Source organism: Podarcis liolepis (assembly GCF_965112155.1).
Source record: "Podarcis liolepis genome assembly, chromosome: 6".
Taxonomy (NCBI): domain Eukaryota; kingdom Metazoa; phylum Chordata; class Lepidosauria; order Squamata; family Lacertidae; genus Podarcis; species Podarcis liolepis.
The window spans coordinates 82,677,566-82,701,268 of record NC_139559.1 but is presented as its reverse complement, the minus strand read 5'-3'; the positions used below and the strand labels follow the sequence as shown (position 1 = coordinate 82,701,268).

The 23,703-nt window shown below is 41.8% G+C and overlaps 1 protein-coding gene across 8 annotated transcripts in view; it reads right to left on the bottom strand.

Moving 5' to 3' along the window:
* KCNT2 (potassium sodium-activated channel subfamily T member 2) overlaps positions 1 to 23,703 on the bottom strand; it is a 214,778-nt gene that overhangs the window by 103,704 nt on the left and 87,371 nt on the right. For 4 of the 8 annotated variants that reach the window (XM_083506736.1, XM_083506735.1, XM_083506738.1 and 1 more), the window contains exons 4-9: positions 18,418 to 18,474; positions 17,552 to 17,600; positions 13,432 to 13,491; positions 11,769 to 11,843; positions 9,499 to 9,582; positions 8,109 to 8,203 (exon numbers count right to left, since the gene is read on the bottom strand). In XM_083506736.1, coding sequence (XP_083362862.1) covers positions 8,109 to 8,203; positions 9,499 to 9,582; positions 11,769 to 11,843; positions 13,432 to 13,491; positions 17,552 to 17,600; positions 18,418 to 18,474 — 420 coding nt within the window. The remainder of the gene's footprint in view (positions 1 to 8,108; positions 8,204 to 9,498; positions 9,583 to 11,768; positions 11,844 to 13,431; positions 13,492 to 17,551; positions 17,601 to 18,417; positions 18,475 to 23,703) is intronic. The other 4 variants (XM_083506739.1, XM_083506742.1, XM_083506737.1 and 1 more) reach the window with 1 other exon arrangement.

Genomic DNA, 23,703 nt, shown 5'->3' with positions numbered 1-23,703 from the left:
AACCATGACGCGCAACTGCCTCACAGCAACCGGCTACTCAAAATGGCAGCCCCAACAAGCGGAAAGCCTTCAAACCACAGGAGATCAGTCAGAATCATGCAGAGACTGGTTTTTACAGCCAATTTTAGGCATACTGATTTAAGTGCTAACTTACTAGGGTGAGTGAGGAGGGTGAGCTTCGGAAGTGGGGAGACTTCTGCACTGATAGAGGGTCTCCATGCATTTTAGAACTGCCATTTTCCACAGAAATGGCAACACTAAAGACAGAGCTAGCATACCAACCATTGAATGTTTACTTATCCCCTCACCAGAAGGCCTGAAGAAGGCTTATTTCTTTCCAGAATCAGAGCGATCACTGGACATCGTCACAAAAATTAGATTAGATTACCGTCCGCCGTTTAAAAACCCGAGGCTTTCCTTTATTCCTCTCACAATTTAACTATGAAAAAAACAGGCTACAAGGGAGTACTCAAATTGCCCTGAGTACATTGTTGTTGTTGTTGTTGAATGGCAGTATATTAAGTTATCATAATAAGTAAGTAAGTTAGTAAGTAAGCGAGTAGGGATGATGATAGCAACAAGAGACAACAAGCAGTATTATTTCCAGAGCAAACAAGCTAAGCTAATGATCACTTTGCAAAACTCTCGACCAAAACATAATTATGTTTTGCAATATGAGCGGAATAGCTGTTAGTCACACAGCTTGTTTGTGTGCATCAGGCCACGCACACAAACACACACATTTAAAAGAAAATACTCTGCCTGTTATGACTGAATTAATTGCACGACATGACTGAGACCTTAGCTGGCTGACTGATTTATCGTCAGCGGCAGCCGTCTCTAGGCTTTGATGCCACAACCACTGGTGACTCCTGCTCTCTAACTGACTTGAACCCTTGCACCACCTAGATGATGTAGCTACCGTATTTTTCACTCTATAAGACGCACCAGACCACAAGACACACCTAGTTTTTGGAGGATGAAAACAAGGGAAAAAATTTCTTAATCTCAGAAGCCAGAACAGCAAGAGGGATCGCTGCGCAGTGAAAGCAGCAATCCCTCTTGCTGTTCTGGCTTCAGCGATAGCTGCGCAGCCTGCATTCGCTCCATAAGACGCACACACATTTCCCCTTACTTTTTAGGAGGGGAAAAGTGAGTCTTATAGAGCAAAAAATATAGTATATATGCACAACAGTTTTCTTTTATAATAGTTTTTTTTTTAATTGCTTTTTTCCAGGGTAAAAAATACATCATCAATAGCACAACAAAAGCGATTTTACAGAAAAGAAAAGAAATTATGGAAAGAAAAAAGAAGTTCACTTTTTCACATCAATTTTCATAATCAACCAGACTTCCCCACGTCCTCCATCCCCTGTTTTCTTTACAATAAAAATAAACAGCAAATTAATACCTTATTTCAAATGTTTTTGTGTTTTCAACAGTTTTCTTTTAAAGTAGGCAAGCATAGGCTTCTAAGGGCAGATTCATATTCTACCCCAAATGCTGTTTCCTTATGGTTGCATACAATATCAACGTTAGCAACATACAATATGAAGAAAAATTATATTTATATTATTAGGTTTTTGAATATCCAGATCTTTTTAAAGCACCTGTGAATGTAACAACAACAACTTATTTATACCCCGCCTATCTGACTGGGTTGCCCCATCCACTCTGGGTGCATATACAAAAGAATAATAAAGCATCAATCATTAAAAACTTCCCTGTAAAAGGGAAAGGACCCCTGGAAAGTTAAATCCAGTCAAAGGCGACTATGGGGTGTGGTGTTCATCTCACTTTCAGGCTGAGTAAGACAGCGTTTGTCCACAGACAGCTTTCTGGGTCATGTGGCAGCATGACTAAACCACTTCTGACATAACAAAACACCGTTTACCTTCCTGCCATAGCGGTACCTATTTATCTACTTGCACTGGCGTGCTTTCAAACTGCTTGGTTGGCAGGAGCTGAGACAGAGCAATGGGAGCTCATCCCATCACAGGGATTCCTATCGGCAAACTGAAGAGGCTCAGTGATTTAGACCACAGTGCCACTCGCTGCCTTTCACCCTTTTAAAATTTACCTTTTTTACCTTTCCCCCCTATACAGGGCTGCTTTCAGATGTCTTCTAAAAGTCAGGAAGTTGTTTATTTCCTTGACATCTGATAGGAGGGTATTCCACTAAGATCCCTTGGAGGTGGATCTTAGTGTCTGGGCTGGATGATGGAGGTGGAGACGCTCTCTCAGGTCTACAGGGCCAAGGCCGTTTAGAGCTTTAAAGGTCAGCACCAACACTTTGAATTGTGCTCGGAAACATACTAGGAGCCAATGTAGGTCTTTCAGGACAGGTATTATATGTCTAGCTGCCACATTCTGGATTAGTTGTACTTTCTGAGTCACCTTCAAAGGTAGCCCCACACAGAGTGTGTTGCAGCAGTCCAAGTGGGAGATAACCAGGGCATGTACCATCCTGGCTAGACAATGTGCAGGCAGGTAGGGTCTCAGGTGGTGTACCAGATAGAGCTGATAGACAGCTGCCCTGGACCCAGAATTAACCTGAGCCTCCATGGACAGCTGTGAGCCCCAAATAACTCTCAGGCTGTGCATATGGGAGGAGCTGATGATATGGGAAAATTCACTATCCTGATTTGGAGTTCTGGTGCCAACTTTCCACATGATCTCCACACTTTATGCATTACTTGAAAAGCATAAGGCACAGCCATAGGGAAGCAGCATCCTTGCCACTCAAGTTATCAATTAAAATTGAAAAACCATCGCAATGGAACCTTAAGGTGTATATGCAGATCTAGATGTCTATATTATAGCACAAGACCAGTGGACGGATCCTGATTGCTGACACCATTTCATAATGCAAACTTGCACTGGCAGAGCGAGAACAATGCCGTGCTATAAACTTTTATCTGTATTTAGGAACACTGATCGTTTTGAAGCTATAGAATAGAATCTGGCCAGGATGTCATTAAAGAACAGAACTGTACCCAAGGTACTATTTTTATTTCAGAGTGCTTGCTATGCACCATGGAAAAGGGAGAGTAGAAATCAAAGCTTGAAGTCTGGTATCCTCCTACATTTATTTTCCTCATTCTTTTCACTTCACGTATATTCCTGTTCCAAACCAAAGGATGTATTTCTGATGGTCTGCCCTGCTTGCTTTAGGAGGAAATGAGAAGCATCAATAGGACTCTGTCTTTTACTCCTGCCCAAGACTGTTCTGAAACTGCAGCGTAGCTGACTGCCTGGCTGGTGATTCATGGGAAAAGAATACAATTCCTCTTTACTTTTCTGCAGTTTTGCCAACACAACGCAACAATGGTAACGCTAGGAAAAGGGGGTCATTTACTACGACTGTCAAGAGGAGTTGATGGAAGATGCCCTATTTATAGAAGCACAGTAACAAACACAGCTTGCACTCTGCAAGCATAGACATGCCCCCACTTCTGTGTGGGTGTGGAATGCTTCCTTCAATCTGAAGCTTGTTAAAATGCTCACAGCATTAAAATTGTTAAATATACTGTTTGCCTTATTTTCAGGATTACATCCTAGAATCACAGAATCATAGAGTTGGAAGGGACCCTGACATATACAGTCATACCTCGAAAGTCAAACAGAATCCGTTCCAGAAGTCCGTTTGACTTCCAAAATGTTCGGGAACCAAGGCGCGGCTTCCAATTGGCTGCAGGAAGCTCCTGCAGCCAATTGGAAGCCGCGGAAGCCGTGACGGATGTTTGGCTTCAGAAAAACGTTCACAAACTGGAACAATCACTTCCGGGTTTGCAGCGTTCGGGAGCCAAAACGTTTGTCTCTCAAGACGTTCGACTGAATGCCCCTTGAGTTTGTTGGAGGAAGATTGCAATTGCATGAAGTGCAATTTTGTGCACATCTTATTCTACCCGTCTCCAACAAATGCCCTGTTTAAGACAGTGTTGTAGTTCAGACATTAATTATGATATCCTACCCAGAGTCGGTCACGACTGGACCTAATGGTCAGGGGTCCCTTTACCTTTACCTCAAGCAGGGATTAAACCACAGTTTTCTCAGTTTGGCTGACACCAGAAACTATGGTTGAACAAACCTTGCTACCCTTCTCAAAGCTTCGTGTGTGAAAGACAGCTCTCAAATTTACAGAATGATTACCAAGAGTCCTCAACTAATATGTGGGAATGAAGCATCAGCCCCAAATGTTGTCTTACACGCAGATTTACTGCACTTGTATAGCACCTTTCTTCCAAGGAGCAAAAGGCAGCATACTGTACATAGAATCATAGAACGGTAGAGTTGGAAGGGACCCAAGGGTCATCTAGTCCAACCCCCTGACATGCAGGAATCTTAACTAAAGCATCCATTGCAGATGGCCACCCAACCTCTGCTTAATAACCTCCAAGGAAGGAGAGTCGGCAACCCCCCAAGGGAGACCGTTCCACAGTCAAACAGCTCTTACTGTCAGAAAGTTTTTCTGTATGTTTATTCAGAATCCCCTTTCTTGTAACTTAAAGACATTTGTTTGAGCCCTACCCTCCAGAACAGAAGAAAAGAAGCTTGTTCCCTCTTCCATGTGACAGCCCTTCAGATATTAGAAGATGGCTATCATTTCTATTTTCTATCTCCTCTTTTCCAGGCTAAACATGCCCAGCTCCTTCAAGTGCACCTCATAAAGCTTGGTTTCCAGACCCTTGATCATCTTGGTTTTCATCTAACTTTCCAGACTTTACACCAGGCTATTGCAGACAACCACTTTGATCCCAAATTGTTCTTCCACTAGCCCAATGGGAGAGAGAGGCTATTTCTCTCCTCCATCTCTCACCATACTTGTAAGTGTATCTGTGAAAGCAGCAGCAGAGAGGAGGAGATGGTGTGGAGAAGCTAGTTCACTAAAACATGACCTCCACACAATTCCAGTTAGCACAAGTTCCTGGAAGCAACTGCAGGGAAAGGGGTATAGCTGTTGGTTTATGAACTGCTTACTGGTTTGTGCTGTTCAAACTCAAATCCATCTATAAGATCAGGCTATTGCTTCCCAGGTAGCCCAAATTGAAAAAAACACACGCCCCTACAGAATTACGTACAGTAAGGATATCACAGTTCCTCTAAGAAATTCTGAACACTAACAGCATGATTTTAGCCATGTCAACTCAGAAGAAAGTTTGCTGAATTTCCTGGGGCTTGTTGTTATTGTTTAGTCATTTAGTCATGTCCGACTCTTCGTGACCCCATGGACCAGAGCACGCCAGGCACTCCTGTCCTCCACTGCCTCCCACAGTTTAGTCAAACTCATGCTGGTAGCTTCGAGAACACTGTCCAACCATCTCATCCTCTGTTGTCCCCTTCTCCTTGTGCCCTCCATCTTTCCCAACATCAGGGTCTTTTCCAGGGAGTCTTCTCTTCTCATGAGGTAGACTAAGTATTGGAGTCTCAGCTTCAGGATCTGTCCTTCCAGTGAGCACTCAGGGCTGATTTCCTTAAGAATGGATAGATTTGATCTTCTTGCAGTCCATGGGACTCTCAAGAGTCTCCCCCAGCACCATAATTCAAAAGCATCAATTCTTCAGCGATCAGCCTTCTTTATGGTCCAGCTCTCACTTCCATACATCACTACTGGGAAAACCATGGCTTTAACTATACGGAACTTTGTTGGCAAGGTGATGTCTCTGCTTTTTAAGATGCTGTGTAGGTTTGCCATCGCCTTTCTCCCAAGGAGCAGGCATCTTTTAATTTCGTGACTGCTGTCAGCATCTGCAGTGATCATGGAGCCCAAGAAAGTAAAATCTCTCACTGCCTCCATTTCTTCCCATTCTATTTGCCAGGAGGTGATGGGACCAGTGGCCATGATCTTCGTTTTTTTTTATGTTGAGCTTCAGACCATATTTTGCGCTCTCCTCTTTAACCCTCATTAAAAGGGGCTTACTCCCAGGTAAATAGGATCAGGAGTACAGCTTAGGGCAAAAAAGCTATTGAAAGTGTTTCTTTGAGAACTCAAGACCGGGTGGGAGAGAGTTCAAATAGGCCTTAACATCCTGTATACATTTAGTGATGTTCAGAGGCTGCTTCACCCTGGACCCATAGCAAATGAATCTACAGGACTCAAAAGAAGACCACAGTAGCGGTACCTATTTATCTATTTGCACTTTGATGTGCTTTCAAACTGCTAGGTTGGCAGGAGCAGGGACCGAACAACGGGAGCTCACCCCATTGTGGGGATTCGAACCGCTGACCTTCTGATCACCAAGTCCTAGGCTCTGTGGTTTAACCCACAGCGCCACCCGCGTCCATCCCTTTACCTTTACCTTTATCTAAAAATACAAACCTAACTTTTGGAAAATCCAAAGGAACAGCAACATAAACCAATGGCAGTTCTGCTGAGGGTTGTTTTAAGGCCAACCGAATATGATTTCAATTAATATTGCAGGCTGTTGCAGACGGATTCGTTTCCTTAGCAAGCAATTGTGTTATAGGATGTGTTTTCCCCCCTTGTTGCTGTTTAGTCTCTTTCTTTTCCCCTGTCTGGAAGGGTCATAACAGGGACAGAATAATTTGGTGCATAATCAGCTTCCAGATGCTGAAAGCAGCAATAATTGCTGTGCTTCAACTTGCCATTTTCTCCATCTTTTTGTGTTGGCTACAAAATGCAGGCTGCACCTGAACGTCATGTTCCTCTCTAAATAGTTCCGTTCTAAACAGCTCTCTTCTCCTTGTCAGTCACAGACCATGGCTTGCTCTCAAATGCTTTTGTTTCCCACAACCAGCCAGGCACTAGCGGGGAGATCTGCTTCATATTCTATCAACTGCTTGTGTAATGTTAGAAAGAGAATCGGATCCCAGCGAATATCAAAGGAATCAGATCCCAGTGAATATCAAAGGATATCACCGAAGAATACTTAAAGCTGTGTTTCACACAGCAATTAATGCCACACCAAGACCCCATCTGCACTATACATTTAAAGCACTATGATACCACTTTAAACAGTCATGGCTTTCCCCAAAGAATCCTGGGAAGTATAGCTTGTTAAAGGAACTAAGAGTGGGTAGGGGGGATCTCTATTCTCCGTACAGAGCTACAGTATCAGAATAGTTAATCCCTCTCCACAGCAAGCTCTGTGAACTCTCATTCTGTCAAGGAAATAGGGATCTCCTAACAACTTTCAGCACCCTTCAGCTACTGTTTCCGTGATTCTTTGGGGGCAGCCGTTTAAAGTGGTATGATAATGCTTTAAATCTATAGTGCAGATGGGTCAGGCTACTGTTCTATTGGTACTGTGGAAAAGCTTGTAACAGAACTAAACACATATTTTCAATAAAATAAAATAAAATAAGTAGAAATGCAAAACAGTAACATCGGGGATGTTTATCAGGACTATCTGAGTAATTAAGAAATGCAGTATAAATATTAGATCATCACTCCCCAAACTTCAGAGCATGGGAAGTCACCCCCCAAAAATATAATTTGGCATGATTATTTGGCTTTTATGATTGTATTATAATTTTGAATGTTTTAATGGGTTCATTGGATTGTTAAATTGGAAAACTTAATAAATATTATTATTTTTTAAAAAAGAAAGGCAAAACAGTACGGTGCAAAGTGTATACAGAATGCAACAGCTAAGTCTTTCATTTTGCTTTTCAAGTTTCACATTTGGGATTCCAGATGTTTGGTAGGAAGAAGCTTCAAACCATCAAATTATAGATATAATGATCTTCCGAAATGCTTCCTGCCTGCTCCAGCCAAGGTTGTTTATAACATTTAGCTCCACTCCTACGCTGAGGGTGTATGACAAATAGCTTTCCCCTTTTCAAGGGTCTTAATGGGTGCTGTCCTATGCGTGACTCCTCTGAACTGGATCTCTCTGGAACATAACAAGCGTCATTTGCAAAACAGTGAGTCCTGCTTATTCGATGATTAGAGGAATTTCCTTATATAAGCTGCAGGGCTGACATTTTCTTTCCTACTGCAACCAAACCTATAAACACCCTCCTTCCCTAAACCTTTGCTACCACAAAATACATGCCTATAAAAAAATGTAATTAAAACTTTTTTCTTGAAACAGTGTAAGAACGGAATTACATTACTACTAGTAACATCACCACATACTACTTACCATGTAAAGATAAGACACAGCAACGTAGATATTAAAATCAGAACTTGGTTAAACATTGCAGACTGTGTCCGTTGGATGGCTCTATGGAGATCATTCTAGATGAAAAGAAAAGAGATGCATAATGTTCAGAAATGCTTTTTATATTAAATATTAAATATGCCACAATTAATCTAACTTTTGTCAGTATTTCATATGCATATATACAATCTGGATTCCATGTTTTGAAGCTCTGCAGTACTGCAAAGGTTCACATTTTATTTATACATGAAATCTTATTTGCCTTTCTACTGAGGCATTCAAAATAGCTACAAAGAAATACAGCAAAAACCAGCATACCCTTTTTAAAAATAAAGCTCCCAATCAATAGAACAATCACTCTAAAATACAAACTGATACAATAAATTACAGTAAAACCAACCAGTCTAAATTAAAAGAATCAAATAATCAGATTAAAACTCTTTTGAAATAACAACTTCGGCTCCAATCCTGCACATATTCACCGAACTCAACAGGACTTACTTCTGAGTATACACATAAAGGATTGTGTTTTTGGACTGGCAGCCAACAAGAAGGAGTGCTAAGCATGGATTAGGAGCCAAGTATAATTGGTATTTGCCATCAGCTCCAACAGTTTGGAGCCAGAAAAAAAATAGCCAACGAGGCAAAGGGATTAATGCTGGACCAATAGTTTTATAATAAACATAGGCAAGGCACTTGTTTTCCTGAGAAGTGAATCTAAGTAAACCACAGGGAGGTAAAACAGAAGGCTGCAAATTCCAACAATAAAACTACTTCAGCATTTGAATGGAAATTCAAAAACCAATTAACCTGATGTATTTGGATTTAATCCAAATTACTCCCATCCATTTTCAGTGGCACTTCACAGGCTGGAATTTAGGTGTTGTGCACTGGCATAGCGTGGGTTGTCAGCACCCGGGGCAAGGCAAGTAATTTGCGCCCCCTAACCCCTAACCTGCCGCCGCTGCCAGCTTCTTCTTGCTGCTGCCTGGGCTGGTCTCTCCCGCGCTCAGTGCTGCGCTGGGCGGCCTCTGCACTGTCCCTCCCCCAGATAGTCCCTCGCTCTCTCTCCGCACCGCACGCCTGGCACCCCCCCCTCCACAGTGGGCAGCGACCCGGCGGCTCGGATCAGATTCGCACAGCCAGCACTGCAGTGAGAGAGAGTGAGTGAGCCAGGTAGGGGCAGAGAGCTGCGAGTGCGAGCGCCCCCCCAGATGTTGCGCCCGGTGCGGCTGGCCCCCCCTGCACCCCCCACGCTACGCCACTGGTGTTGCGGCTTAAGCAGACTACTTATCTAGGTTTGTGATTTGCACAGATAAAAGTACAGAGTTTTGTTGTCATTTTTCTTAAATAAGTCCTTTGTTATACTTACAATCATATTCTCCAACGCATGTTTGGCAAGCCAGCAATTTAAAAACACTGGGATAAATAAGTTTCTTAATGCAGGGCAGAAAATCTGAAGGAGAATGCAGAAAGACATTAAATGTATTCAGCTAACTTTGCCAGTAAAACTGCACTGAATGTACAGAAACGGTAGTTTCATTTTAAAAGATCTAATTTCAAACCTTATTGCAATGTCACAAGTAAGAATTTACCTGAGCAGAGATAACTTTTGAGATATTTGTTCTACTCTCTTTTCACCCTTGCGGGGGTAAAAGATGGAATCCTACTAAGTACATTTACCAGGAAGCTTTTGGGCCAAACTAGATGTGTGCACAAACGCTTTATAACCATTTGTGAACTGAGATCCATGCAGCCCATATGGAAATGCTGCTGTTTAAATAACTTATTTATACCATTTAAATAACTTCCCTTTATGTGAGTGGTTTTCAACCAGTGTGCTGTGGCACCCTGGGGTGCCTTGAATGATGGTCAGGGTTGCCGCGGGCAACACTGGCCTCTGTCCCTCTCTTAAGGTTGCCATATTTGAAATAGTAAAAACCAGGACACCATAATTTTTTTTTAAGCTTTTTTAAGGACACCCCCGCCCCTGCCCAAATTGCTGCACTTTTTAAGACAAACTCTTTCCTTCCCTCCTGCATCTGTTGGCCTCTTGGGTCTTTGCTTCCCGAAGGCTTGCGTGACTGTTTGTTGCTACAAGCTCCCCAGGTAATGGCACCTTTGGGGCTGGCCAGGGAGTGCTTCCCAGGCCTCTGTGGGGCAGTGTGAGGAGACACCTCTTTTGGGGGCGGGAAGGGCAGCTCAGAGACCAGGGGCAGCAGCAGCTGTCCGGAGGACTCCCAAGGAGAAGGGAGAGGAGAGGAGGCTGAGGGAACACTCCACAAGCGAGGTTGTTGGAAAAGGGGTGAGGGGCTTCCAGCTGCGTAGGCAAGGGGTGCCATAACTGGGCTCCTTAGCCCCACAGCGGTGCTGCAGAAAGAATGTCGTTGGTCAAGGGAGCTGTGGACACCAAAAGGTTGAAAACTTCTGCTTTAATCAATTAAACTGATTTAAGAACATAGTAACAAAACTTCAATACAGTGGTACCTCGGGTCACATACACGTCAGGTTACATACGCTTCAGGCTACACACTCCGCTAACCTAGAAATAGTGCTTCAGGTTAAGAACTTTGCTTCAGGATAAGAACAGAAATCGAGCTCCGGCGGCACGGCAGCAGCAGGAGGCCCCATTAGCTAAAGTGGTGCTTCAGGTTAAGAACAGTTTCAGGTTAAGTACAGACCCCCCGGAATGAATTAAGTACTTAACCTGAGGTACCACTGTATAAGTACACTCATACTTCAGGTTATAGATGCTTCGGGTTGTGCGATTTCGTGTTGCGCATCGAGCCGAACCCAGAAGCTACCGGAACGGTTACTTCCGGGTTTCGGTGCTTGCATATGCACAGAAGCGCTGAATCGCGACCCACGCATGCGCAGACATGCGGGCTGTGGTTTGTGAATGCTGGGGGTTGCGAACAAGCCTCCCGCACGGATCACGTTTGCAACCCAGGCATCCACTGTATGGGTTTTTTTATAGATAATAACAGATGTGAGAAATATAGGGTGGGCTTCGATGTTGCACTATTACAAACATCCCACCTGAAGAAGAATCTCACTTTGCCAGATGGAATGATACCTTCCCTCTCTTCTCCCCTCCTGCCATTTTGAGGTTTCTGCAGCCCCTTCCCCCAAACCAATTTAGGCAGGTGCAGAGGGAAAAGCATTGTTGTGCAAGCAGAAGTCTTTGCACGAAGCTTCTGCTGACAGGGCTGCTGAGGTGAATTCTGCCCAATATTTATAATCCCCCTTTGACCCTAGGTGCTGAACAATTCTTACATTTCAAAAAAACAAAAGTAGGCTATAAACTTACAAACCAAATTAACAATGTAATAAGCACAAGTTGCTGTGAGGTGGGGGAACCCAAATGTTTAATAATGAAGAAAGAAGAGGAAAATTATATCAGATTGAAAATAGCCTCAAAAATAAATTATTTCCCCCCACTAATTGAAATTTGCTTCAACCAACTCAAATTAGGCCTACCAATTAATCAATCAAAATGTGAGTTGATTCAACTAATTGAAGCTTGTAGCTTTAAGGGAAATAATTACAGGATCGCGCATTCAGCCTGAATTCTAGAATTTGTACTGCTTTAAAATAACTTCACACTCAACCCAGATTGTGTGTTAAATTGATGAGACTTACTGTAATTATGAAAGGGATAGCATTAATAATTTCCAACAGGAAAGGCATCCGCACAACTTGCTCCCATAGGTTTCCCTTGTAAAAACGAAGGCAAAAACATAAACACAGCACTATCAATCGTTAATATTTTGCACAGTGACAACGCGGGGTATGCAGTGACCCAGAGTGATGCACGCAGCGAGTGACATACAGTGGTGCCTCGCAAGACGAAAAGAATCCGTTCTGTGATTCTCTTCATCTAGCGGTTTTTTTCGTCTTGCGAAGCAAGCCCATTAGCGGCTTAGCGGATTAGCGCTATTAGAGGCTTTTAGAGGCTTTTAGCGGCTTATCTGCTGATCGGATCAGCTGATAAGCGGCTTAGCGGCTTAGAAAAAGGGGGGAGGGGGGAAAAACCAGCAGGAACTCGCAAGACATTGTCCTCTTGCGAAGCAAGCCCATAGGAGATTCGTTTTGCAAAGCACCTCCAAAACGGAAAACTCTTTCGTCTAGCGAGTTTTCTGTCTTGCGAGGCATTCGTCTTGCGGGGCACCACTGTACTACAAAATTATGCAGATGCACTCCACATTGGGGGGGGGGTGTTAACTGGGAAAACTACCAGATTGTGTCTAATACTAGGCAGGCTCATCAATATTTGCAATGGACCTCGTTTTTTAAAACAAATACAAAGAAACTCTCCTATTTTTTCTTTCATGCTACAAATTTAAACAAACATAAATTCATTATCTTTATTTAGAAGCACATTAGCAATTTCCAGCTGGTTACTCAGGAATGGGTAATTACTATTAGGAAGTTAGGAATGGAACTCTCTAACCATAACACTGGGGGCATTGGCTAAAGTTCCACAACACACATAAGCTTTCTCTCAATTTTAAGGGACACCCCCCAAGCACTCCAATTTTAAAAATCCACAAGGAGCTGGAACCTTTGAAACAACACTGCTTTTAACAACCTTTAAACCATGGGTAGGCAAACTAAGGCCCAGGGGCTGGATCTGGCCCAATCGCCTTCTAAATCTGGCCTGCGGACGGTCCAGGAATCAGCGTGTTTTTACATGAGTAGAATGTGTCCTTTTATTTAAAATGCATCTCTGGGTTATTTGTGGGGCATAGGAATTTGTTCACCCCCCCCAAAAAAAAATATAGTCCTGCCCCCCACAAGGTCTGAGGGACAGTGGACCGGCCCCCTGCTGAACAAGTTTGCTGACCCCTGCTTTAAACGCAACTAATAAAACCTGTCTGCAAACCCATTTGTTTTAACGGACAGAAACAGAACTGTCCCATAGGAAAGTGGCTTACTTTCACGGCCAGCCTAACACATTTTGTTGCCTGAAGCAAGAAACAAGATGGCACCTCACCCTTTCTGAGTACATCTGATTGACTAGTGTAGGACCTGTGGCAGACATACATAACTCTGATCTCCAACAGATGCCAATAATTGGGGGTGGGGCTCAGAAAGAAGAGGGGCTGCCCCTGCTTTCCCCTAGCATCTATCGCCAAGTGCAACTACCTCATTCCGTCTAATGGTATGGTTAGTGCTACACAATGCCCATCATCACCCCGACCTGCAGATATGTTGGCTGAGGATAATGGGGGTTGGGATCTAAGGTGATCTGGAAAACCCCAGGTTACTATAGATATGGAAGAATGTAGCCATGAATACTTACTTTATAGCTGAGATAGCTCAGGAGCGTTGTTTCCAATAGACTTATCAAAGCCACCGACACCTGAAGAAGTGAGACACATGTTAAATATTGTGCAATAATACCTGAGGATTAGGCAAACGTTCAATAAGTGTACATTGGGTAAACCAAAACTAGCTGATTTGTGGGAGAAGTAGCTATCCTGCAAGCTTTCAATAAAGCTTTTGATCTCTTGAGCTGGGCCTGTCAGGGCTGTCTTTAGCAGATGTGGTGCCGGGGTGCAAATATCTACCTAGCACCCCCAAATTACCACAGATAGTGTTGTCGTGGCTGTAGCTGCGCACTGCCAGCCATCCGGGGGAAGCACAATTCTCCCCCATGCCGCTGGGGGAAAGCAATCCCTGCAGAGGCTTAGGAGTGAAGTTGCACCCCTCCCATGCCTCCTCGGGAGGAGAGCGATCCCCGCAAAGGCTTGGGAGGGAAGCTAAATTCCCGCCAGCCTTATAGTTGGCGGGGCGCAGCTGGCAGGCATGCAGGGAAAGGGGAGGCCGCCGGCAAAGCTGCGCAGCTCCCCCATTAGCTGGGGTGCCCCTGAGAGGCCGGTGCCCTGGTGCGACGCACCACTAAGCCCTATGGGAAAAACATGACTACAAGAAACTATTCCTTGCATCATTAGTTTCAGGAGGCTTCAAAAATCCAGTATCTGTTGCTTAAGTCATTGACAGCTTTTCTAGAATTGCACTTAAAAATAAAGTTGTGGCCAGTTTAAAACTTAAAAACATATCAGAAACAAGTTTAAGCCCTCACACTCAAGACTCGTGAAGGTTCTTTTCATCTTCTCAAAACACAATGTTTTTCAGATGAATTTGCCTCAGTCGTCTCAAACTAACTTCAAAACAAAAAAATTCCTTCCAGTAGCACCTTAAAGACCAACTAAGTTAGTTCTTGGTATGAGCTTTCGTGTGCATGCACACTTCTTCAGATACACAAAGGTGCTACTGGAAGGAATTTTTTTATTTTGACTATGGCAGACCAACACGGCTACCTATCTACTAACTTCAAAACAGTTAGAAAAAGAACTCAGTGGCCTAAAATAACAGCATGCACTCAATAAACACAGGATATTCTGTGGACTGGCAATTGTAGAAACATATCCTCACCAAGTCTGGAATCTTGAATAAGATTAGCATGAGAATTTCTAATTTTAAACAAATGTCCCTTACTAATGAAAACCTAACATCCTGAACAATTGCATAATCAGATTCAGCACAGAGATTAGGATAAAACGTATAAAAATAACAGCAGCATCCGAAAAACGTTCAGATGCCACCAAATCAGTGCTGGTTGAAGTGAATCATATGCTGCCAGCACCCAGTGATTTGGCACTAAGAAATGTTTCATCTTCAGGACAGAGAATTCTAATCTCCTTGACTTTCAAATTTCATGGGTGGAAAATGGGCTCCAGTTCCACTGCTTTGGATGGCCAGAGCTCAGAGTGGCACGGTTATTGCTCTGCTGCCTGAGAAAAGGGCACCTATCTTCTGTGAACCTGGCATAGGAAGCTGCTAATAATGGGAAAGAGGTGAAGAAGGAACAGTTCTAGGCTTAGGTAAGCACAGGCAGCCCAGGACTGTGCATGGATAAAGCTGGTCCACTTGTTAGGGGATCCTGACACAAATAAGATACTCTTCCTTGTGTGGGAGAGCTCTAGCTATGTATCTAAGAATGCACACAAAGATAAGGGAAAGGGAAAGGATCCCTGGACGGTTAAGTCCAGTCAAAGGCAACTATGGAGTTGTGGCGCTCATCTCGCTTTCAGGCAGAGGGAGCCGACGTTTGTCCACAGACAGCTTTCCGGGTCATGTGGCCAGCAGGACTAAACCACTTGTGGTGCAACGGGACACCGTGATGGAAACCAGAACACACGGAAATGCCATTTGCCTTCCCGCCGCAGCGGTACATATTTATCTACCTGCACTGGCATGCTTTTGAACTGCTAGGTTGGCAGGAGCTGGGACAGAGCAATGGGATCACCCTGTCGCAGGGATCTGAACCGCTGACCTTCTGATCGGCAAGCTCAAGAGGCTCAGTGGTTTAGACCACAGCAGGGGTGTGGCTGGTTTGTGCATCACCAGTAGGGGGCAGGCTAGCTTATGCAACCTGGCAACTCACCCCCATATATAATTTCAACATGGGTGGGTTGGTGAAGAGGTCAACAGAACCCCCACCAGATTTTATGATGAATAAATATCCTACATTCATTAGACCTGAGCCAAATGTAAGGTTCCCTGCCCGCCACTCCTAGTCTCACAGATATCACTAGGACGTGTTACCTTACCTAATTGATTGTGTTGTGTTAAATTAATGGTGCATACCTAACTGTTAAAAATGTGTTCATCTCACTATTTAAAAGCTAAATAAAAGTAATGATAGACATCTGGACTGAACTGTTCAGCCTTAACTTGCTTGCAAAGACTCCCAGAGGTATATGGGTTATATGAACTGCTGTTGAGCAGGAAGATCTAAATCCCATATGTACGAAATGATGAGAAACAAGAGAATGAAAGACTAGAACAACAATAAACTTATACTAAATGGTGAAGGAAAACAATAAAAAAACCCTGCATTATTCAGCCTTAGCAATCAATTTTTTTCCAAACGTTTGGAAACAACAGGTAAACAAAATTCTGATTTCAGAAACCACACAAGCCTAATTGATTAGGAAATGATTGCCTGTATCCAGGAATGACTAACAATTTATTTTTAAAAATTACAAGGTAGAAGTAATTTTAATGGGAAAATATTGCAAAGCAGCAACTCCAAAACATGCAAATTTAATAAACAAGAAAAGGCAGATCAAAAAAAGCAATTATTTTTGTTCTTAACTCCTGTCTAAAATGATGTTGTGTTGCATGATTACACATTTCCACACCCATAACACATACACAAAAATCAAAATGTGTATGTACACGTGCACGCACACATGAAACAGACAGGGTCTCCTGGGCAGGAGGGAGAGAGTGTCATCAGGAAGATCAATCCAATATCTAATTCCCATCTCTCCCTCTGTAATATCCAATATCTAATACCTGTGACTGCATTAATTTTGTGTTTCATGCCCCCACCATCACCAGGCAATGACGGAGCATGGGGGTGGAACACCATTATTGCACAATACAGCGTAAGCCATATTAAACATTGCAGATGATGGTTTCCACCTAAAAATCCCCAAAGGAATTGTCCTTTCAACTGAAGGCCATTGTATTGCTGCCCAGCTCCCAACCATTTCAAAGGTGCGTAGGAAAATAATAATAGTAGATTAGGCTCATGATTAGCAAGACTGAGAAAACCCCTAACTACTGAGATGATAATATTCTGCCCAACCGCCTATATTCAAAAAGAAAGAAAGAAATTATTTTCTTTTTTTAAAAAACAACATCACAGTGTCCAGTTTATTACAAGCTTTCAGAGCTAAGTGAAAATGTATCTCTTAAATGGAACACTGAAAATTGACAGCAATTTACACAGCCCAACTATAAACAAGTGTCTTGCCATCTATACTACTGCTCCAATGGCTGTTGCACAGTTCATATTCCTTTTTGTGTACTGGATAGGCAGGTACATTCCTCAGGGGGGGAAAGCAGCAGTCCATTTCAAAACCTGATCTATACAAGACACTTTCTTTGAGGCTAGCAGCTTTTCAGCTGCAACTTCATGCCCAGCTTAGGTGGACAGAAAAACATGGCCAGAACTTTGGTTGAGTTCGAGAGGGCTGCATGCTACATGTTTTGACCAGGATGGTGCATGGTGCAAAGGACTTCGATTAGAAATAAAATTGTCAACCTTTATCCTTGCACTGGAAATGCTCTGACTGTGCATAGGGATCTGTGAACATCAGCTTCACAGAGGGATCCTTCGCCTGTCTACTCAGAAGTAAGAACCATTGTAATCTCAATCATCATAAGAAATTTAGATTAGGCCTGGCTTTCTGAATGTAACTTTCCTACACATCCCTTGGTTTGCTAACTGAATAGCATTCTATGTTGTTTCCTTTAAGTACTCATGATTCCTGACACACACATCCTGGGATAATATTACTAAGCAACATCTGAATGAGCTGTACAAAACTTAAGCCATACATTACCTGTAATCCCCATAAAGGTAAGCTTCTGTTCACCCAAAAGATAAGCGACCTGTTAAATTACAGTAACAAAATGAATACATCTCCAATGTCAGGCTCAGATAAGCCATAGGAAAGAAAACTACTCCCCCCCCACACACAATCGCACCCCTTATGTCCTATAAATGTTTTAATTCACATTGTAACAAAAACTAGAAACCTACAGCCAAGGAACTAACTGACAAGTTCTAGTCCAGTTATCAGGCACCTTTGGACCTCCAGATGTTGCTGAACTTCAATTTTAATAAATATTCAATGTGCAGAATAATAATAGTCTAAAAATTGGATTGTCTCTCCTTTTTTCAAATAATCGAAGTGGAATAAGAAAGATTAATTGCACTTCCAGTGTATTGTTGAAGAGGACTTGGGGGAAAAAGCATCCAGCAGTTATCATGCAATATTTTTTTATAGATGAATCAATAATACTTACTCATTAATGAAATAACCCAAAGAAGTAAACTCTCCAAAGGCTTCACCATCCATTTCAAACTACAGTGAACCATTAAAAACATACCTTAAAAAACCTGTTGTTATTGCTTCAAATGACAAAACCTGGGAGAGCTTAGTTTAATTCTAAAACAGCTGATCTAAGGTGATTTGCTTGTGCCAAATACATGTTTGTGATGAATCGTGGGGGTTTCTGGATTCAAATTTCCAATGGTTCATGTTCCTGACCAATTTTCCCCAGCATAACAATTTCTAACTAACTATCCATCTTGCAGAAGCACAGTTCCTGTTTACACCAATATGTGTACTCTTTAAGAAAAGTGCATTATTGTATCTTAGCTCAAAAAATATCACTGTTCTTGTAAATACAGCCTTAAACTTACCAATCTATCTTGCTGGAAGTGTTGTTCTGACTGGAACATCCCCAAATTAATTCCTTGCTACCAGGCATCCAAATATAAAATCCATTTTCGTTTAGATAACGGTGTAATTGCACAACAAAAATGGTATTAAGGGGGAGAGGGGGAGGGAGCGGGAGAGGAAAGGCAGACAAGATAATTAGCTAGCTGTAACAATACTTTTTAAAAAACGGTTGTGAAATAGCATGCAGGACAGATGCTATAATGTCTTGTCTGAGAAAGGAAAGAGGTTAAATATGAGAAGGGGTGATACGAAGCATAAATACAGGAAAAGAACTGCAACTGAGGATGGGGAGCATTTATTGGTAGAAGAAACAAGGCATCAGAAAAAAGAATAAGGCATTAGAAAGTTAAACTTGTGATATTTAATACATATAGTCAAGACAACGGCCAGGTTTAGACAACATGCGAAACCATAGTTTAGTGTGATGAGAATTAGCTATACCAAGATTTGGGCTTGCATGCTCTCCCCCTCTCCCAACTCTAAAGTGCTCATGAGGAGATCAAAAGGTTTCGCTTCCAATTCCTAATAGCATGTTGGCTGAACCCTAAACAATGGTTAATGTTAACCATGTTTTCGAAACAAGGCACCCTTGTAACTCCATGGTTTGGTGTTTGCTTACTCCAAACAACGCACAGTTAAGATGAACTAGCTTTTTGGTTAGGACCACACAACAAGCTGACATTAATCTAAACTAGGAGCAAAAATAACCCCAGTGATTAGAGATTGGCAAATAAAATTATTTGAATTTATTGAACTAGCAAAAATGACACAAAAAATTAGAAACCAAAAAAATACAAAGTTTATTAGCGACTGGAATAAATTTATGACATACATTGAAGGGAATTATAGAAACTTAAAAACTATAGCAGGTTTGACATAGATCTTATGATGTGTAAACCATTAACAATTATCGGCTGCAGGAGAAAGAAATTATTTATACTAAGAAGCCTGAGATCGGGAGGGATGGAGGTCAATAGGTGTGTAGAGGATTGATCTAAGCATTTAAAGACATAAAGATTCAAGTGTGAAGATAAAGAACTGTAATGGAAATTGATGTTATTTTTATGTTATGTTTGGTTATCTTTTTTGTAATTGTTGATTTGTTTTCCTTTTTGGTTACTTAAGCGAAATTCAATAAAAAGAAATGAAAAAAAAAAAAACTAGGAGCAAAAATTTCCAAATTCACCCTTGTGGTGGGGTGCCAGAGGAAGGACCCTTGCAAGCCCAAAACTCTGTGCATCATGTTCCCAGCACATAACACCCAAAGTGTGCCGTTATTGTGTACGCTATGATTCCACAGAAAAGCAAAATATGGCATTGGCCACCAAAAATAATCAACTTCCTGAGACTCTCAGCAGTCCTTCTTGAAGTTCAGCAAGTTTCTATCTTCACATTTGTGAAGATGAACATGCATGGCCAACACCTGCTGAAATATTATAACTCAAAGGGCTAACTAAATAAGATTCCCAGTGACTGCAAATGTTTAGCACTGTTATACAGCATTTTGCATCTCCCCACAGTTAGTGACGCTATTAAAAGTAAGGAATGTTCCAGAACATATATCAAAGATAAAATTATGGGTTGGATTCAAATGTGCCTCTCTCCCAGAAGAAAACCTCTTCCCCCAATATAAGAGCTTTTTTTCCAATGGGGCAGAAGAATTCTGAATGAGAAAAGCCCCTCCAAATTCAGAGGACTTCCTCTGTTTGGGCAAACAATTGTGTAAGACTTAACACAACATGTAACAATACAGTGGTACCTTGGTTTGCATACGTCTTGGTTTGCATATGTTTTGGATTACAAACACACCAAACCCAGAAGTGCGTGTCCCGGTTTGCAACCTTTTTTTGGGATGACAACACATTTTTATGGGATTATGAACAATTTTTTTTTTGAGACCCCATTGGTGAAAGTGAGCCTTGGGTTACAACCTGTTTTGGTTTGCAAACGGACCTCCGGAACGGATTATGGTTGTAAACCAAGGTACCACTGTAACGAGCAACATTTATAATATGGGCCTCATTTAAGCCAGCGGCTGATTTTACTGGAATTACATCTTGCATGAGCATTTACTTCATGTAGCAAAGCCAGGTAAAAAAACGTATCTCTTCTCTCATACATTTGACAGATTGTGATAAACGTTCTTGCTACTTATTGAGAAAACGTTTTCTGCGGATGATGTTTTTGCTGTTTATCGCTCATTATAATGGTTTTATTGCATTTTTTAATTACTCTGTCTTTTGACTTAAGTCAGGGTGCTTCTGTAGTGAACAACTAATAAAGATAAGTATAATAAATATTGCACTTAGAAAAATATGTGTATTTTTATGCTATTAATAATATGATACAGTGGTACCTCAGGTTAAGTACTTAATTCGTTCCAGAGATCCGTACTTAACCTGAAACTGTTCTTAACCTGAAGCACCACTTTAGCTAATGGGGCCTCCTGTTGCCACCGCACCTCTGGAACACGATTTCTGTTCTCATCCTGAAGCAAAGTTCTTAACCTGAAGCACTATTTCTGGGTTAGCGGAGTCTGTAACCTGAAGCGTATGTAACCTGAAGTGTATGTAACCTGAGGTACCACTGTAATATATATACTTAATGCTGTAATAATAATACAGTGTGGTATTCAACCAAGTTTTATTTAGAGTAGACCCCATTGATATTAAGGAACATGACTGAGTTGGGTTCATTTATTTCAATCAGTCTGAATAAGCTTTAGCTGAATACCGCCCAAAAGCAATTATATTTTATGTCCTGAGATGTCCTGGGAATTAAGCTGCAAAGGAGCCACCTTCATCTATGGACTGACTCACTGATGCCTTCTCACTGAAACCTGCTTCCTTCAACTGAATTAACTGTATGAAACAATCATTTTCTTATTTCCCCTTCTGAAATAAACCTGCCTCCCACGCCGGGTGTTCTTATGTATGTATCCATCATTTTCATGTCTGCTTCATAAACCTGATGAAAGAACTTATTGCTCATGAACACTCACCCCAAAGAAATGAACTGCTGCCCTTTTAGATTAACACAGGACACTTTCATCAATTTTCATCACTGAAAGAGGATTTGCAGACCCTGATCCGCAATGTAGAATGGGGATAAGATGCTGCAGAAAGTGTGGTGGTCTGCATGCAAAAGCCAGTGGTGCTTGCCACCATAAGGTCTCAAAACTGGGTTGCTATACAGGCAGGGCAGAGATCCAGCATCCAAAGCCATTTCCCTCAATATACAGTGGTACCTCGGGTTAAGTACTTAATTCGTTTCAGAGGTCCGTACTTAACCTGAAACTGTTCTTAACCTGAAGCACCACTTTAGCTAATGGGGCCTCCCGCTGCTGCCGCATCACCGGAACACAATTTCTGTTCTCATCCTGAAGCAAAGTTCTTAACCTGAGGTACTATTTCTGAGTTAGCGGAGTCTGTAACCTGAAGCGTATGTAACCTGAAACGTATGTAAACCGAGGTACCACTGTAGTCCTGATATGACTGGGAGATGGTGCAACTAAAAACCAAAATCCCTGCCTGCCCCTCTTCTATCCTGGCTTGCTAGAGAACCCATTCCATGTTTAGGATTGCTTTGGAACATAGGCAGATATTCAAGAATTCAACCCTCTAATTTAAAGGCTACCCTGCTGGCGTTGGATAACAAATGCATAGAAAGGGACACTCAACGGAAAATGGAAGTAACCAACCCAAAAATGTAATGGCCGCCTGAATTTTCAGAAGTCTATTCTTATTTTTCTCAGCCTCATTATATTTATCTCTCTTATATTGGTATCAATATCTGTTCGGATGGTATTGTTGCAAAAACAACAACACCTCAAACCCCCTGCCTTGTATTTTCTGTCCTCTACTTAGAGTTAAAGGGCACCTTTAAAAACCAACATCTTTTTTTCCCCTGAGATGTAATTTGTTGTCATCTTTAGGGATTTTTATTCCTCTGAATTTCTCTCCAGAATGTGGAGGGCTAAATTGCTTGATCTTGGTTGTGGAGCAGCATAGATCAGTTATCAAAATGCTATCCAAATAAATAAACAAAATCTATAACTTTTGCCATTTCAGACCACTGAACTTTACTGCTGTTTGCCAGATTTTCCTTTCCCCCTCTGAGACTGCCATTGCACACAAACACAGACATGAAAACCCCACACAAAGAGAAATATTCATGTGGTCAGCGTCGTTTTGCTTCTGTGATTTGAGCACTAACCCTGATATGTGCTTGTGCATATCAGTAGCCTGTAAAAAGGAGGGTGGGGAGAGAGGACATGAACTGAAAACTGCGGCAAACTGCACATGGGCTGGTTCTGAAATTAATATGATAAATTTTCCAAGTTGAGCTGGAAGATGAGGCACAATCAGTCCATGGGAACAATAACAGAAACAGAACGGGGACACCCACGCGTACCTAGTAATTTGCAGGAATCTCCATTCCTCCTGCCAACATGTCTAAATTTTTGCTATTCCGAACAAAAAAAAATAGGATTTAATATGAAACTAAGTGTCAGTTTTTGAACAATTTTTGTGTGTGGCTATAATTAGATTATACAGTGCTCAGTTTATATGCCAGCTATTTAAAATGAACAGCACTAACAGCCTCTGTAGACACGTTCCTCAGGAATGCAACCATTTGGGGGAACTTATGCAAGGAATCATTTGTTTAAATTGCCTACTCCATTAAAATAATTGCATGTATTTTGAAACAACTTATATCGGAATATATCAAACTGGTCTCTATATTACCCCAAATGGGTAATAGAGAGGAAAGGAGAGGAAAGTACCATTAGATGCTGCTGAAAATAACAATCCCAAGAAAATTCAGGGCTCCTATGAAAAAAAAATATTATCTCAAAATTCTTTTGAAGTATCACCCTAGCCAGACTGATGGTGAGTAAGCCTATCCAAAAATATCATGCCATGCTATTTTAAAAGCCACTGTGACATGACATACAGAAAGCCAGTACTTTGACAAACTTCGAGTAACACGAACATAGGAAGATGCCCTATACCAAGTAAGAACATTGGGTCCATCTAATTTTGCATTGACTACACAGACTACAGTGGTTTTCCAGGACAGAAAGTCTTTTCCAGTCCTATTGGAAGATGCCAAAAATTAAACTTGGGGTGTTCTGTGTCCAAATAGATGCTCAACTGCTGAGCTACAGTCTTTCTGTTGATATATGCTTGTATAATAATTGAATAATGTATTATTGAGCATGTCTTTCATAAAAGCTGTTAAAA